The sequence below is a fragment of the Pseudopipra pipra genome, chromosome 3 (genome assembly GCF_036250125.1).
Source record: "Pseudopipra pipra isolate bDixPip1 chromosome 3, bDixPip1.hap1, whole genome shotgun sequence".
Taxonomy (NCBI): domain Eukaryota; kingdom Metazoa; phylum Chordata; class Aves; order Passeriformes; family Pipridae; genus Pseudopipra; species Pseudopipra pipra.
This window is the reverse complement of record NC_087551.1, coordinates 60,527,967-60,546,645: the sequence shown is the minus strand read 5'-3', so window position 1 is coordinate 60,546,645 and position 18,679 is coordinate 60,527,967. Positions and strand designations below refer to the sequence as shown.

At 40.8% G+C, this 18,679-nt stretch overlaps 1 protein-coding gene across 5 annotated transcripts in view; it reads left to right on the top strand.

The window, feature by feature from the left end:
- The first annotated feature begins 2,434 nt into the window (after nt 1–2,434).
- Nucleotides 2,435–18,679, top strand: part of AKAP7 (A-kinase anchoring protein 7) — an 87,973-nt gene continuing 71,728 nt past the window's right edge. Inside the window, exons 1-4 of one of the 5 annotated variants that reach the window (XM_064649500.1) lie at nt 2,435–3,106; nt 9,556–9,699; nt 11,032–11,177; nt 15,855–15,991. In XM_064649500.1, coding sequence (XP_064505570.1) covers nt 2,929–3,106; nt 9,556–9,699; nt 11,032–11,177; nt 15,855–15,991 — 605 coding nt within the window. In that variant the 5' untranslated portion in view covers nt 2,435–2,928. Of the gene's footprint in view, nt 3,107–3,466; nt 3,764–9,555; nt 9,700–11,031; nt 11,178–15,854; nt 15,992–18,679 lie in introns of those variants that run through there. The other 4 variants (XM_064649499.1, XM_064649498.1, XM_064649503.1 and 1 more) reach the window with 4 other exon arrangements.

The following is an 18,679-nucleotide window of genomic DNA, read 5'->3' as shown; positions in this document are numbered from 1 at the left end:
TTTTTTTTCCCTCAAAGGGAAAACTGTACTGCTGAGAGGTTAATCAGAAACCCTCTTTAAAAAGACAAGGCCACAGAAAATTGATAAACTGCTGGCTTTAGCCCAAGCCTAAGCGGTAGTGAAGACCAGTTTCTGCCAGGCACCAGGTCAGTGACCTCTACGAAACTTGCACAGCATTTGGGCAAACATAAAAATCACAACTTCTTGCTTCAATTTTCTAGTCCTCCAATGAACATTTCCCTCCAACACCACTTTTGTGACTTGTAGGACAATTCATGGGAACTGTTACCAGCTCCAGCTAAAGTACTTTTAATTTCTCACTTCCTCTCATCCTGAAGATAGTACATTCAGGTACGTTGTGAGACCAAGGAACACATTGACATTTTAGTGCAAGGTTAGTGGGTAATAGTTAGAGACAATTTTTAGCTCCATTAAAAATGCACTGTGTTTCATTTGTTAAGAGTACCATTAAATGCCACCTTTACTTAAACATTGTATTGGATTCCCCTGTCAATCGTACAAACAGAAATGGTTTTTTTTCTAGAGTTTTCTTGCTGGATATTTCTGTGAAACACTTGATGAATTGATTTGGAGCAGTTTCAGATCCAAATCTGCTTTTTAAATTCATATTTTTAAAAAGACAATACCAAAAATATTTTCTCCTGGTATTTAGAATCATAGAATCAACCAGGTTGGAAAAGACCTCTGAGATCATCAAGTCCGAACCTTGATCCAACACTGCCGTGGTTAGTAGACCATGGCACTAAGTGCCACATCCAGTCTCATCTTAAAAACCTCCAGGGACGGTGAATCCACCACCTCCCTGGTGGACCTACAATCAAATTTTTATGGAAGTATTGTGCTTGACAATGTAAACAAGCTAGGAAGAGGTGACCACTTATCTTAACAGTAGTTGATATTCAAATGAAATGTGTATAATAAGAAACACTGCCAGCAGCCTCGTCCTAAAGCTTTTCTTGGATCCCTCAGAATTTGGACTTTGGCGTTGCATCCAGCCTTTGGTCTCCACAAAACTATGCAGATGAAATAAAAATACTGTGTGAAAGACAGTGATGGCAAACACATCTCAAAATGGATCAACAGTAATAAAATATTTCCAAACAGATTTTATCTCCCACAAAGGAAAAGCACAGAGGAGCCAAATACAGAAACTGGCCTCATTTTTCACTCTTCTTTCATTCAGCTTCTAACATCCAGCAGCCATGCTGCTTCCTCCCTATCATAACTACCCTATTTTATTTATTTGCTTTTGCCATCTGTGGACAACATAAGCATACTTTGTCTCAAACATTCTGACTGTTACACTGGAAAAGGTATGATTGGAAGACCACACGAGAAGGTGGGTCTGTTCTGCCCCAGCTTCCTGCTCCACCATGCTCAGCCCAACCCCTGGACTGACCTCCTTGAGAAGAGCTCAAAGAGCTGGCTGCACATATGTGAACAAAACATTGAAAAGAACCCTTCTAGTTTACGTAAGAGACGTACACCAGGTTAACCGTAAAAAGAAGCAGATTGGACCTTCTCATTTCTTTCTCTTTCACTTTCTTTGTCTCACAACCCCAGCCTCAGAACATTCACACAGTAGGACCAATTCTTTGTTCACTGTGTCCCTTTTTTGTCTTTATTTCTCTCTCTCCTTGCTTTGCCTGGGAAAAGCATGGCTATCATATTCCACCACGTACTCCATACTGAACTTTGTTGTGGGTGTGGGGAGCTTGAGGAAGTGTGTTGTGGCTTGTTAGCCAACACCTTTGAGAAGTGATGTTGTGGTTCGTGAGCCAGCACCTTTGAGTAGTTTGTTGTGTGAGCTGCGAACTTATTGAAGTGTACTGTACAAAACTAAGGGCTTAGCCTTCACTCTTATGGAAGAGCATTGTAAGAATTTAAGGGCTTGTTCACTTGTTACCCAACACTTCTTGAGTCTATAGAGTGGGCTGGTGGCTGGAGTTATGGCAACTGTACTATAAAACATTGAAGTTCCCTGTCTTTGTTCAGCCCGATGAGAATTTACAATGAATGTCACCCCCCTACTGATGGGTCGTGACACCATCCCTAATGTCTTTAAATATGAAAGTAGGAATCTTTATATGAATATATACAATCTGCTCCCTCAGATCTGGTCTACATGGTCAGGCCAATTTGCAAAAGTACCAAGCGACATTTAGCTTGGCTTCTCCCAGAGAATGCCATGACAGAATTTGGCTTCCAAGAGGCACCAAATCTTTATTTAAGCAGGAAAGGAGTCTCCCCTTCCTCCCCTTCTTTTAAGCGATCTTAAAACACCCATTCACGACATTCCCTCAGAGAAGCAGCCCCTCCTGCACACCCCTGAGGTTCATTCCCGACAGGAGATCACAGCCAGAGCAGAGCCCTTAGTGCCAGCGGTCAAAGGACTCGGGGCTGCGCGAAGGGTCGTGTAAAGGAAGGAGTTTAAAGCACATTTAGAGCAAGACTGTCTATTCTCCCCCAGGTGGTTGCTAAATTAATGTTAATTACTGCTCTGCAGCCCTAAGCCGCTTGTTTTGGGGAGACGCCAGCCCAAAGCACTCCCGTTAGCTGCGGACCTCCAGCGGGACGAGGGCTGGGGCAGCCACTTCTCGTTCAGGTACCGAGTGAAAGCAAGGCGTGAAACGCAGATCTCCCATTCCAGGACACGCTGTTCACCGTGAGCGAGGCGGCCCCGCCGAACACTACCGCAGCCGAGCGCACGGGGGAAGACGACAGGAGAATGAAGGTGCAGCCGCCCCCCATCCCCATCATGCCCAGCGCGGAGAGTGCCGGGAACTGTAGTTCCACGGGCGCGGGGCCCCCTTCCTCCTCTGCTTCCCCGAAGAGCGCGGCGGCTCCGCCAGACCCGCTGCGGTCTCGCGGCTTCCCAGCGGGCAGACCCGCTCGCCTCAGCCGGGCATGCAGCCGCTGCTGCTGCGGCTTCTCCCCGCGCTCTGCCCGGCGCGGCCGGCGGCGGCCCGCGCCCTGCTCGCCCGGCGGGCTGTGCCCGCGCTCCCCATGGCGCTGCGGCCGGCGGCGGGAGAGGGACGGGCCGGGGGCGATGCCTCCCGAGCAGCCGGCGCGACCCGGGAGCACGGTGAGAGGCTGCGGGGCGGGGAGAGAGGCCAGGCGCTTGCGAGGCCCCGCGATCGCCCGCAGCCGGCGGGGGAGGCAGTGGCGGGGCCTCGCAGGCGCCTGCGTGCGGGTCGCGGTGGGGTGTAGGGGAAAACTTTCCAACTTGATTGTGCGCTGTTGCTAAAAGCTCTTCCTTGCCTGCCCTGCACAGTCCCCAGGCTTGCCAGGCAGTGTAGCAGCCGACCTGGCTGAATACTAAACCCATCATTTTTCCCCCCCAAATTTTTATTATTATTCTTTTCTGTGTTCCCTAACTGTAAACGCTAGTGCCAGCACCGGAGGTTCAAAATATCTCTACACTCAACCATCTGTTTCTACAGAAACTCTTAGTTAAACTGTTGCCAAAGTAATTTTTTATTAAAAATATGAATGCAAAGCAGCGAATGGAAGTTCAGCAAGAGTCAAAGGAGCCTCAACCCTCTTGCCATCAGGCAGAAACAGGTCCCTGCTTGGAGAGGTAGAAGAATCCCCTCTCGGCATCCCTCTCCCTCCCAGGTGTCCTTACAGAACAGGTTTGTGTCCCTGGATCTCAGGGGTCAAGCAGATGACAGTGTAAAAGAAAGTCTGTGCGTGGGGTCTCCCTGATCAACACAGTCAACCAGATGGATCACAAATGCAGGTATTAAGAAAAAAAGAAGGGTAGTTGTAGTGGGTGACTCACTTACGAGGGGTATGCTGACCAGACCCATCCCACAGGGAAGTCTGCTGCCTCCCTGGGGCCCGGGTAAGGGATATTACCAGGAGACTCCCTGGACAAATTTGTCCCACTGACTACTATCCACTGCTAGTTGTCCAGGTCAGCAGCGATGAGGTTGATGAGAGAAGTACCAGGATAATCAAAAGGACTTCAAGCTACTGGATCATCTGGTTGAAGAGACAGGAGTACAGGTGGTAATCTCGATTCCTTTGGTAGCAGGGATGAATGCTGAAAGGAACAGGAAACCGCATGTGATCAACAAGTGGCTTAAAGATGGGTACCATCAATGGAATTTTGTTTTTTTTGATCATGGGCGGTTATACAGCACCACACCTGCTGGAGACAGATGGGGTTCACCTGTCTAATAGGGCAAAAGGATTCTAGACCATGAGTTGGCAGGGCTGATTGAGAGGGTTTGAAGAGGGAAAGGGGTGAGACCAGGCTCACAAGAGATGAGATTGGGGGTGGCATGTGAGAGTTAGGGGCAAAATTGGCAGCCCAGCTGAAGTGTATCTACACCAATACATGCAGTATGGGTAACAAACAGGAGGAGCTGGGGACCATCATGCAGCAGGAAAGCTCTGATGTAGTCGCTATCATGGAAATGTGGTGGGATGATTTGTATGACTGGAATGCTGCAGTGGATGGTTATAAGCTCTTCAGAAGGGACAGGCAAGAAAGGAGAGGTGGTGGAGTGGCTAGGGAGTCTTTTGACTGTATAGAGTTCAAGGATAGTGACAGTAGGGTTGAGTGAAAATCAGGGGGAAGGGTAGTAAGCTATATATCCTGGTGGGAGTCTGTTGTAGATGGATGATCCAACTAGGATGAAGAAGCAGATGGAGTATCCTATAAGTGGCTGGCTGATGTTTCACAATCACCAGCTCTTGTTCTTGTAGGAGACTTTAACCCACCAGATGTCTGCTGGAAACTCAACACAGCGGAGAGGAGGTAGTGTAGGAGGTTCCAGGAATGCGTGGAAGACAACTTCCTGACACAGCTCATAAGCAAGCCTACCAGGGGTGGGGCTTGTTAGACCTGCTGTTTACAAGCAGAGAAGGACTGGTGGGAGATGTGGTGGTCGGAGGGTGTCTTGGGCACAGCAACCATGAAATGATGATGATGGAGTTTTCAATACTTGGTGAAGTAAGGAGTGGCATCAACACAATCTCTAACCTGTACTTCTGGAGAGTGAACTTTGGCCCATTCAGGACACTGATTTGGAGAGTCCCTTGGGAAGCAGCCCTTAAAAAAATGGGGCCCAGGAAGGCTGCACATACTTTAAGAAAGAAATCTTGAAGGCGCAGGAGCTGGCTGTCCCTATGTGCTGAAAGAAGAGGTGGTGGGAAAGAAGACTTGCGTGCTGACCAGGGAGCTTTTACAGGAACTCAAGAAAAAAAAAGAGGGCGTATCACCTTTGGAAAAAGTGGCAGGCAACACACAAAGTCTTTAATGATATTGTTTGGTCATGTAGAGAGAAAATCAGAGAGCCAAAAGCTCAGAAGTTAATCTGGCCACTTTTGTAAAGGATAATAAAAAGTGGTTTTATAAATAGATTAATAACAGAAGGAGGGCCAAAGAAAACCTCCATTTCTTATTGAATATGGAGGGGAATATAGTCGCCAAAGATGAGAAAAAGGCTGAGGTACCTACACCTTCTTTGCCTCAGTCTTCAACAGCAAGACTGGTTATCCCCAGGACATCTGGCCCCTTGAGCTGGTAGACAGGGACAGGGAACAGAATAGATGCCCTGTAACCCAGGAGGAAGGAGTCAGTGACCTGCTGTGCCACTTAGATACTCACAAGTCTATGAGCTTGAATGGGATCCATCCTAGGGTGATGAGGGATCTGGCAGAAGAGCTCACCAGCCTCTCTCCATCATTTATCATCAGTCTTGGCTCAGCGGGGGGTCCCAGATGACTGGAGGTTGGCCAGTATGACTCCCATCCACAAGAAGGGCCAGAAAGAGGATCTGGGAAACTACAGGCTGGTCAGTGTGACCTCAGTGCCTGGCAAGGTTATGGAACAGATCACCCTAAGTGCGATCACACAGCACCTCCAGGACAACTAAGGGATAAGACCCAACCAGCAGGGGTTTAGGAAGGGCAGGTCCCGTCTGACCAACCTGATCTCCTTTTATGATCAGGTGATGCACCTGGTGGATGACGGAAAGGCTGTGGATGTGTCTACCTGGACTTAATCAAAGCCTTTGACACTGTCTCCCATGCCATGCTTCTGGAAAAGCTGGCAGCCCACGGCTTGGACAGGGGCACTCTTGGCTGGGTTAAGAACTGGCTGGATGGCCAGGCCCAGAGGGGTGAATAGTGCTGCATCCAGTTGGCATCCAGTCACTAGTGGTGTCCCCCAAGGATCAGTGTTGGGCCCAGTCCTGTTCAATATCTTATTGATGATCTGGATGAGAGGATTGAGTGTACCATTAGCAAATTTGCAGATGACACCAAGTTGGGGGGAGTGTCGATCTGTTGGAGTTTAGGAAGGCTGTGCAGAAGGACAGGCTGGATCGATGAACTGAGACCAAAGGCATGAGGTGCAACAAGACCGAGTGCCAGGTCCTACACTTTGGCCGCAATAACCCCCCATGCAGCACTACAGGCTGGGGGCAGAATGGCTGGAAAGTGGCCCAGTGGAAAAGGACCTGGCAGTGCTGGTTGACAGCCAGCTGAACATGAGCCACCAGTGTGTCTAGGTAGCCAAGGCCAATGGCATCCTGGCCTGTATCAAGAATGATGTGGCCAGCAGGACTAGGGAAGTAATTCTTCCTCTGTACTCAGCACTGGTGAGGCTGCACCTTGGGTATTGTGTCCAGTTCTCGGCCCCTCAATTCAGGAAGGACATAGAGCTGCTGGAGCCAGTACAGAGAAGGGCCATGAAGCTGGTGAAGGGTCTGAAGCATAAGGCTTATGAGGAGTCACAGCAGGAGGTGGGATTGTTTAGCCTGGAGAAGAGGACACTCAGGGGAGACCTCATCACTCTACAGTTACCTGAAAGGAGCTTGTAGCCATGTGGGAGTTGGCCTCTTCTCCAAGCAACAAGCAGTAGGACAAGAGGATATAGTCTCAAGCTGTGCCAGGGGAGGTTTAGGTTGGACACTGGGAAGAAATTCTTCATGGAAAGGGTGATTAGATACGGGAATGCGCTGCCCAAGGAGGTTGTGAAGTCACCGTCCCTGGAGGTGTTTCAAGAAAGACTGGACATGGCACTTAGTGCCATGGTCTAGTTGACATGGTGGTGTTTGGTCATAGGTTGGACATGATGATCTCAGAGGTCTTTTCCAACCTAATTGATTCTGTGATAAACATTTTAGACACATTAACATAAACACAGTAAACAGGGTACAGTGCCTGGAGACCTAATCTCACTGTGATCTGTGATGTTTATGTGTCAAACAATAGAAGATTATTCTATTTGAAACTATAATGTGAGTATGGAGAGAAGACAGCTGGGAACAGAGTGCAACCAGTAATGTTTTATTGCTCCTTATTTTTGTGTTCTCCCCTTTATGAGCTAGGTGTATCATGATTTTTTTTGTCTGCTGTAACAGATGACAAATGCTGATGAAGATGATCAGCCACTTAAACAAATACAAATAAGGGAATAATGTATACACCTGTTCATCTATGAAATTCAGGCTAATAAAATTAAGCATGCAATTAAGAAAAAAGAATTTATTCTGTAGCAGCTTGGTGGTCAAGGAGTTCCCGTGGAAGCTTGTTTTGTTACTCTAGGTCTCAGATTATCAACATCATGTGAAGAATTTTGAAAAACCTTCTTTTCAGGTTGTTTTAGCGTCTAGAATGCAATTCTTTAATTAGTATTTCTAAAAAAGTGAGGGAGCCTTTTTTGCTAGAGGCACAACCTGTATAATTTAGACACAGTGCCTGTTCAGTTCAGCTAACTGATGTGAGAAGGGGCATTGTTAATTACTGGCTGTGCCTTTGCTGTTGTGAGCAGGCAGAATTTTTCAAAGTGGCACAAGTATGTTGCTTTTTGAGCAGACAGAGCAAAGGAAACCTGTAATCTGCAATATACACACCTCAGATTCATGTGAATCCTTGTTCTGTAGCTGATGCTACCTTAACAAATCCCTTTGTTCCCAGCTGGTTAAGATTCTGCATTTCTGAATCTTGTTGCCAACTTTTCTGCCCCAGACTGACCTACTTGTTTGTCAGTTTCATGCACCTCTGTCTTGTCCTTCACTTTGAGATCTCTTTGAATCCAGGGTTGTTGTTTTTGCATGCTTGTGGATCAGCAGCAACAATCTGTTTTGTTTGAGCTTTACTTTAATCTAAATGTTAAGTAATAATTTTATTATTGTTTTAACATCTGTTTGTTATGCATACCTCTTTAGTGTCTACAGGGGAAACAAGCAACAAATCTAAATACTTTGTTTCCTTTGAATAGCCTCGGGGATAAAGTTAGGTATCAGGCTACAACCACAGAGTGATTTATACCTCCCTACTTTAGCCTGGAGTGAATTAGCATTTAATCATGTTGTACTTTTACTTATCTTCCCTAGCATAAAGTGATATGTGCGAAAAACATTCCACAGGGTGATAATCACCCACATTGGGTCTGTAATATTGATTTTATACATGTATAGCCTTGCATGCCAAAAGAACATAATATGCACTTTTACTTCTGAATTTTCCTCTTGGGCCAGATTTGGGCTATCTGCACTGGTCATAAAAGGAGCTTTGAAAGTGTATTGTCTGTAGTAATGAGCTGACCTGGAATAAACTGCATTTCTGACATAAGGCTTCTTCCACTACAGTAATCCCATTGTAGAGTTGTCCCAAAAGAGTATTGCTGGGTGCCTGGTTATATGCACATTGTTTGCTGCTACAGAAGATTTTACATTTTGTTTCTTTTAAGGTATAACTTAATATGCCAGTATTAGAGTTAACTGATACAGAAACTTGAAGCAGACATAGAGAAATGACTCATGCTTAGCTGGTACTCTTGGGGAAAAAGACTTTTTAAAAAACTTGTTAGTGGAGATTATTCTGTCTTTGTGGTATTACTCTGAGATAGAGCTTCATGTGTATCTTGTTACCTGCAAGATGTGTTTTGATTTATATTGGTTCCTTCTTTAGCTTGAATACTAAAAGTTAGTTCTTTGAATGACAGGTTCAGACCATTGCTATCCAAAACATTCTATACTGTGTGGGAGATGCAGGAATAGAATAATCATCTCATTCCTGAATGTTGTAGTCAGCTGAGAACCCTTTGTTTTATGTGGAATGGTAGGATTCCCTTCCTGCTTCTCCATGCCTCATTTTCAGTGTGTTTATAGTGGAATTAATTTGCCAATGTTTGTCTGCTCTGAGTTTCATATGCCATTACTGTTGTCTAAAATGAACTTTATATGTTGTCTGAAGACTTTTTTTTTTGTTTATGCTCAGTTATAAGCATTCTTTTCGCATGTAATTGCATTTACTTGGAACCAAACAAAACCTTAAGTTATTAAAATATAGAAGGCTGAACTCTCCTTTTTTGCTATTCCACATAAAATGTTAAAGTATTTTTGCTGATCTGTTGACGAGGAAGAAGAATAGGATCCTTAAGGAGGTTATATGTCAATATTTATTTGCTGAAAATTAGAGAAATGTATACTTGGTATGTTGCTTGTGTATAATGTCTCTTAGCTGTTTATATTAAAAAATAAGACCCAGTGTGTTATTTTAAATATATTACAGATGGGCTTGAAAATGTACAGCAAAAGAAAATCTTTAAGGAGAATAAGACACAACAGAGAGAAGAGCCATGTGCTTCCGATTCAGTAGACTCTCTAATGGCAGAAATGCCATTTCTTGACACAGATATCGACGATGAATGTGTTAGTAAGTATATTAAACGGAAGTAATGTGAACGTATAGAGATGTCATACACTCAGTTCTTGGTCCTCCCTGTTTGCATGTGTGAAGGGTTGACCTTGGCTAGTTGCCAGGTGCCCACCAAGCTGTTCTGTCACTCCCTTTCCCTGCCAGAGAGGCGAGACAGAATAAGATGGAAGATGACTCATGGGTTGCAATAAGGCAGTTTCCTAAAGCAAAAGTGAAAGTTTGGGCATGTACAAGCAAAGAGGAAAATAACAAGGTTTATTCTCTACTTCCTGTTAGCAAGTGGTGTTCAGCTACTTCCTGGGAAACAGGGCTTCAGCACATGTAGCGGTTTCTCAGCAGGCAAACACTGTAAATATTGAATGCCCTCCCCTTCCTCCTCCTTTCCTTAGCTTTTATATCTGAGCTGATGTCATATGGTATGGAATTATCCCTTTGGTTAGTTTGGGTCAGCTGGCCTGGTTGTGTCCCCTCCCAGGGTCTTGCCCTCTTTTGAGTGGGGGAGGAATGTTGAGACACAGTGCTGGTGCTGTGCCAGCACTGCTCAGCAGTAGCCAAAACACTGGTATGTTATCAACACACTTCTAGCTACCAATGCAAAGCACGGCACTGTGAGGGCTGCTATGGGGAAATGAACTCCGGCTCAGCCAGACCCAATACAGGACATACAAGTGGGCTGTGCACATGGAACTGTCTCCCTGCAAACAGGTTTCAGGCCATAGCCTATCTTACTAGTATTCAGTCCTGCAAGTACTTGAGCATATGAAAAATTCACCCTTTTGTTATGCTTTGGAGCAATGAGTCACAGAATGAAGACATTTCATATGTCAGTTTACATTACTGTATATGAGCTTCTAAAGTGATGGCTTTTATGAGCTGTCTTTCAATATATGTATTCCCAGCATGGGGCTAGAAGTACACCTCTAATTGGACAGGGGATGTCTGCAGCCTGGTCAGCTTATGGGTATGTATCAGGCCACGTGGTGGGAGAAGGTCTGTAAAGGCTCTGTAGGTAAAGTGTAGACAATTTGCAGGTCTATTGCAGTGCAGCCTACACTGACTAAATGAAACAGTAGTTTGGAAACCACGTCTATGTTACCAGTTTCTAAGCCCTGCTTAGAGGTGTAGGCTGTTAGTTCAAGTATGGTACTCCACTTGTAGAACTACATTAATTCAAGTTGGAGTAGGATCCCAGTCAGACAGTTCAAAGCATGGGTAGATCTGATGAGTGGGAAGAATTGCTCCGGAGGTACAATTCCTGTTGGTGTGATATTAAGAGTGTCTTTGTTTTGATATGTCTGTATGCTGAAAGTAAATTTTTTTTTTCTTCAGTGCATGCAACCTCTGAAATAAATATTAAAAAGAAAAGAAAGAGGACTACTGGAAGGGAAATTGAAGAAGGCATCGAGAGGAAGAAGAAAAAGGATAAACAGTATCAGCCGAATTATTTCATTTCTCTTCCAATTACTAATCCACAGGTGATATTCTTTGTTATACTAATTTGGTATAAACAGAATTACTTTGTTTATAAAAAGAACAGTGTTTGATATTGTGCCAAACAATTTTTTTCAGGCATTTTTAAAGGAACATTAGCAGCCTATTCAAAGAGTAACTTTAGGTAACATTTTTGTGAATAAAATTGCTTATCTGGAAAAGACTAGAGGAAAAATATTTCTCTTTTTATTCAGTTTGGCAGGCTTATGGATTTCACATTATTTTGACTAAAGCTGGCTGAAATTTCCCCTCTGTGCTATTACGGTATTGCTTATTTTGTTGTTCACTTAGAATAAGAGACATTCCTATTTAATTTGGTAAAAAAATCTCTAGCAATATTTTTAGCTTTCTTTATATTTGGATCAATTGCTCTTTTAGCGTTGCAGTTTACAGCTTAACATTTTCCAGTAAAATTGATCATCTTATTTAAAATTCAAACAACTGTTGTTTTAGTTAGATGTTGTTCAAATGGATTCAAGAAGAGCAGAGAGCTCTTTAAGAAAATGTATTTTCTTGCAGTTAGCATGAGTCATCTCATGTAGGCAGTAAATGAGAATGATTTTTCTTTTATATGCTGCTTGTTATCTCTGGTATGTCTTTGATACCTTATGTGTCTGAAAAAAGGAAAGTAGGCACATTATCTTTAAAAAGTTGAACCCAGCAGTTTAACATCATTTACAAATTTAGTTGTTTTTTTTTAATATCAGGAGCTATCTCAGTCGAATTTTGAATTGTCCTACATCTGTACTATCTGTTCTTTAAGAAGGTAAAAGAAGATTAAGAGAATATGAAATGAAAATAAACCAAAGTAGGTTTGAAAATTACAGTGCAGTCTTTGATTCTTCAAAAGTTATTATGTGAATAAAAGATTGTAAGGGCTGGGTTTGTAGGATTCAGGATACCCTGATACGAATATTGTGGGATATCTTTTGTGCCATCTTATTCTAAAATATCTTTTCTGTCTGTTCCATGACTTAACAAGTGCAAGAATAATGTAGGGGTTATATAAGCTGATAATTGAGAATTCCTGCTCGTGATTGTTATTATGTTTAAGGGCTGATTGGAAAGGTCTTATCTGTGCATGCTTTTTTATATTTCATGTACTTTAGTCATGTATCATTTACAAAGGTAAAGAAACAACTCTGTAAATTAAATCTCAGAGCATTTGGAAATTCCAGGACTTTGCTAGAAGGTTTTGTTTATACTTGCCTTAGAGGTACAGTCGTTCTGAAAGTAAAAAATACACGTTGAAATTTGTATAGGCAACATTAGCCAAAACTGAGACACCTGGTTCCTTGATAGCCAGAGGGAATCTGGCAGTTACTGGTAGTTATTTCAGTTAGTAACGGGAGACCTTTATTTTTTTGAAGATCTGATTTTGTTCCAGTGAAGTATTTTAGGCATTAGTACTCTTCCTTCATGTTTTATGTAGTAATTTAAGGTTTACACAGAGAGACATTTTGTAATAAAGGATATTTCTGAAACATTTAATGAACTGTTCCTCTTGGAAATTGAACAGTTTCCTTGTTTGAATTTTAATTATGTTTTGAATCTTCAGAAATAAAAGGTGTTGTTCCATTAATTTTGAATTTATATTGAACTTTGTGTTATTACTTGTGCAAAAATAGTTAAATGGACGATGATCATTGTATCTTTTCCTGTTCATTTGTTGGTTTGGTTTTTTTTTTTAAGTTATGACTTACATGGTGTGTTATCACTTGGTAGGTTAGCCTTTCCAGGTTATCCAGTCGTGATTATAATTATAATTAATCTGTTAAATCTTTAAAGCTTACAGTCTTTATATTTACTTACTAGTAGTATCCTTACATTAAGCAAAACTGTGTTATTCTATCACTGTTGTGAATAACACATTTCAAGTAATGAGAGAGGGGACTTTGAAATCAGTATTTGAGGCCTTTTTTTTTTGAGCATTTTTAAAAAAAATTCAGGGGGGGAACTGATATAATCTACCTTCGAACATTTCTTTTAATTAAGTTAGGAAATCTTAAGTAAAAATAGTCAGCATGATAGCAGGTTTAATAGCAATTTAAAGTTTTTATTTATGCAGTGGGTCATAACAGCATTGGAAGAGTCCTAGTTTGCTTAATTAAAATTCAGTACACTCAAATGTTAATTGCACCTTAGATTTATTAGAGAAAACAAAACAAATCTGAAGTTATAATATACATTGTGATGGCACATCTATTGTGTTACATTTTGATCAGATAACTTCTGAGAAAACATCTTAAAAAGAAATTTCTGAAATTCAGAAAAATGTACTTGAATTTTATTATTTTTTTCTTTCCAAATAGTGTTGATTATGTAGAGCATTGTCACTCAGCCAGAGAGAAAGAACATGCTCAGTCTTCTTTTTATTTTACCTGTGTCCAAAAAGCAAGTTTTTTCATACTTTCCTCATAGGTTCAGAAATAGCTTCTCTCTGGAACTGCCAACTGGCCATCTTTGGACTTAACCCTGTTCCAAAGCCATGTTATTCATTAGGTTTTTATTTAGCTTGGTTTCTAATGGAGTTTATACAGGTGTGAGCCTATCCTGGGTTTTTGTGTGTTTTCAACCTGTTGTCCAGTTTTGGACAGAAAAGTTGACATCTCAGAGGTACTAATTTCGTACAATGTTTTGTGCAATTGGTGCTTGCATAAAAGAGCAAGCCTTGAAAGAACTTGCTTGTGTGGAAGACTGTAGTGTGTGTGTGGCAATTGCCTGTTGTTCTAGACCTGCCAGCTGACAAATGAGTCTCTGCATGTTTGTCAACCAGTCAACCCCTTGTAGATGGAGATAAGCCAGCATGTGTTGCTTCTTGCCCAAGCCAGAACTGAACTACATGAGGGAGCTGCAGGTAGTTTAGGACGTGAGCAGGAAGGGACCTGGAAATACTACTGAAGGAAACTATGTGGATAAGGGGATGTGGGGTATTGGCTGCTGATGTAAATGCTGAAAAACATTGATCTCTTTCAGAGCTAGGATGGCTTTTACTGCTATGAGAACACAATTCCACATCTGTCTTCTGTATTTTTTCCTTTGCCAGCTCACAGGAGCAAATGAAATTTAGAAACAATAGTTGAAAATGAAATAAAAGTATAATTAATATCATAGTCTATTTAGGTTTTGAATTTTGTTTCTTTTTTTCTTTAGCAAGATAACTGCATTTACTTTAGTTTATAAACTGAAATAATTATTCAGTCAATACATCATAATTATTGGGGATTCCACTTACCAGTTCTTTGCCTAAACGTGGGTTAAATTTTTCCTATATCTGAGATGATAAAAGTGCTGTTTATCCAGGATAAGGCCAATTCTGACATATGAAGGAAAATTGTCATATTAAAATATGATTTATGATAAAATGTTGGTGGAATTTTCTTTGTATGTCTTACACTATCTAAGACACGTGGTTTTGCAGATGCCGTATCACCTTTTCTGGCAAGTGGCTTTTATCTTCTCTTCCCTAACCTCCCTAGAATTAGTTCCTTTGAGTTATAATTCAGTTATATTTTTATTACACTACTAGGTATCTATGGCACATTAGGTAAAATTCCTGCATGGCAAAACTCATCTTAAGAAATTTGATCAGAAAAATACTGAACACTTCCATTAGATTGTGAGTTTTTTCCCAGGAAATTTATGTGTTCCTTAGATTAATAGAGCTACCAAAATATCTCAAGGCTTTTTTTTTTATTTTTAACCTGAGAGCTACTTGTGCTGATTTTATAGAAGTCAGTATATACTTGTGAAGCATTTGCCACTTGGTTTCTTATAAATAAACAACAAAAAAATCAAACTGAAGTTTTCTACATGCTTGTTTTAGACTTTATGCACCAAAACTGATTTGTCTGTAATGTCTTTGTTTACTGTGCTTTAAGAAATATCTCATTTTGTCAGATGGTCAAGATTATTGTATTTGATTTAATTTTCACTAACATTTTCAAGAATTGTTGCAGGGTTTTGGTATTTTGTTTTTTAAATCACTACAATACAACTAGTATAATGTCACGCACAGTAAACATTTTAGATACAATTTATAGAGTATCTATAACCATATAAATAATTTTCAATGACGAAAATGTAATTCCAGTTTTAAAGAGAAAGGCCGTCAGTGTTAGAACTGAATACATCTTGTATGGAAATTTGTTGAAATACATTTGAAGAGTATATAAATTATATCAGTCTGTTGGACAGTATAATCAGAATTGCAAATCGGATATCGCTACATGTTATTTACTAAATATTCATTTTTTGTATGTGCCCGATCCTACAAAGATCTCTTTGTTTTTCCAGTCACTTTTCTGCACATATCAACATACAAGTTTAGCAAAGTGGGCAGAGAAATTCCTTGAAGAAGCTTTTTATTGGTCTTACTGGCAGCATAAAACTGGATAATCTTAATCTCCTTCAGTAATTTATCATACTTACAGAAGGAAACTCCTATTAATATGTGATGGGCAGTGTCCAGTCCCTCTATTCGTGCCCAGTTGGGGTTCACTCAGGTCAATTAGCACATCTTTGTCAGAGGATAAAACTTTCTTCTGCTAGAATGGTTTTTACATAAACGTTTGATTTCAGTTTGTCTGTTTTCTTGTTCACTTGCATGATGGGATACAGTAATTATAGTGGCTAACTGTTGTTTCTGTCTTTCTTCCCAGATTACTGTCAGTATTCAGGCTGTCCAAGATGCAATAATACAAAAGGATCAAAGGCTTTCCAAAGCAATGGTTCGCTCTGGCTCATTGCATGTCACCATGTTATTGATGCATTTATCCAATGAAGAAGAAATTAGCACGTAGGTATTTAGTGTTAAATTAAGTATACACTAGTATTTTTTCTGGATGTGTTCATAAAAAGAAGAGTTAACTGACACTTATTTTTTTTCAAAACGCAACCCAAAATTACAGGGTTACTGAACATTTAATTCATGTTGGTTTTAAAATGCTAATATTATTATTAGCCATTTTCATAACTTATGGTGTGTCATGAGCTCTGAACAAAGTATGCATTTTTCCCTTGTGTTTTTCTTACTGTGTGCTGAACTTGGCATACACAAATCCCATGTTTGCTAAAGTAATTATTTTAATTGATATAGGGGACACTGAACTCACTAACACAGGAATTAAAAATCTATTAAAGTGCAGATTGCACATAAGAAAGTGAAAATCCAAAATAGAATGTAGGAGCCATTTAGTAGTCAAAGGCATGCTTCTGATAAGTATGAGTATTCTGACTAAAAACATTTGACACACCTAAAGGAACGTGAGATCAGTATATCAAAATCAGTTATCTTGCTTGTTTCCTTGAATGCTATATCCTTGAGGCCTCTACTCTCCTGTGAAGATGCAAATCTGTCAGCATCTTTATCCCCAACCAGTCTGATCTAAAGGGAGAGAAACAGCCAGGAACAGAGAAAAGAAAGCAAGCAAAGGGTACTACATCTGATGGATTCCCTCCCCTCTTCACATGCCTTTTGTTTCCAGGAGGAAGCACACAAGCTTCCTCCTGCCTAGTTCATGAGCAAACTGTGATAGCACCTGAAAATTAGTGAGAACAACCACCAACTGTTTATGCGAGATTTTATTTTGAAAGGGTTTGAAGTATGAACTTTTGAAAAAGGGAATGCGAAAACATATCTCAAAGGCAAGTGTGCCTCCTCACAAGTACTTTTTAGAGTCCAAAACTGTATACCAAAACAAATATTTTCAAACTCTGGATCTCCTGCTACTCTTTGAGCTCCTTCTCAGCTTTCACTGTCTGACTGCCACTGAAGCACTGCCTTACAGAGTTCTTCTCTGCCTCTCCCAGCAGAACTCTACAGTCCAGGCACTAAGGACTGTCCTCTAGTCAGCAGCAGCAGCTTCCTCAGAGATTCACCCCTTCCCTGGCCAGATGCCTCCTATAGGTTTCTAGCTCAGCTATCCTCAGGTATTCTAGATTGCATGTTCTTTTATATGGGATTTCTTTTTATTATCATAACTGAGGGTTTTTGTCTAATCTTTTGGGAGAACTCAGAGTATAAAGCTGACTTTTCCTTTCTTTGCTCCACCAATTTTTTATACCAGGTTAATGGCAAAAACCAAGATCCAGCCTGCAAAAGAACTTGTGTGTAACGTAGGGGGAAAGTAGTCTCTCAAACAAAGTGTAGCTAGTCAACCCGGCATCTCAGAGTTCACAGATCCTTAGGTTTGGATCTATTAAGTTACTTAGATATCTACAGTTTTTCTACTGTGTTTGCACAATAGTGCCTCTGTCTATACAGAAATGAAATGTGTTGAATGCTATTTGAAGTCAAAATGCGTGATAAGAATGTGCTAAACATAACATTCAATTCGGCACAAAGCCCTTTGTATGGTATTTTAGTACATACAGCTTTCACCCTGAAAATGGAATATCTGTATTCTAGACCGCTCTTTCTAAGGGAATCCAGACCTGCAATTCCCATGTAAGCTTTCTAACGATTGACTGTGGTCTAGCCTTGATGAATACACTTTACATCTCTTTTTGTAGGACTGTATCAAACCAAGAATGTGAGATTTTGAAGCTAGAAAGCAAGCAAGCAAGCAAGAGTCATGACAGGATTCCCTTCAAGCAAAGGAGTTCTAATCTGTGCTAACTGTATGCATAGTCAGGTGCTAGAAATCAGGATGCCTGCCTTCGCAGTAAATATGAGATTATCATGCCAAGCTTTTCTTGCTTGATTTCTGTCAAACATTTTGTGAATCTCACCTTTTCTTTACAAATAAGAGTGCTGAAAGAATTCAGTTTGGCTTTTTTTGCCAGATTTCTTTTTCTACCAAGTAATCAAAATTAAGAACTCAGAAATTTCTAAAAAGAAACTACATGAATTTTAAGTGCTGTAATATTTACAACAATATAGAAAGAAAACAAGCACTGCTCCTATAATTCTAGTTTGTATTCACTGGTAATATGCTGTTTAATTAATTTTTTTATTTCCTTTTTTCACTTTGAATCAAAATGCCTGTAACTTTTTGATATCTCTGTGAGTTAGTTGCACTGAGTGTAACTACTAGTTGGCTTTGTAAATACTACTACTTGGTATGGAATAACAAGAAAATAACACTGTTGTGTTTTTTTCTATCGACTTCAGTGGCACTGTTTCTCCTTGAGCATTATTCTTACAAAGCAATTGTTAGACAATATCAAGTGATTAATATAATACAAACCCCAAGATAGTTAGAGTGAGATGACAACTATTTTTCCAAATATTTTAGCATTTGCAAGGTTATATATAAAAGAAAAAATAGAACTAAATCTTCAGTGCCACAGTGCTATACAGAAAACATAGTGCACTGTTAGAATTGATCTTTCACAGAGCTCATCAGGTAGACTTGAGCTGGTGAGTGAGTTCAGCAGCCAACCCTACAGTATGGAAATATACATCTTTGTTCAGCTGAGGAACAGAGCTTTCCATGACTCTTTGTGTACCAGTTCTTATATGTACAAAATCTAGAGATGGATT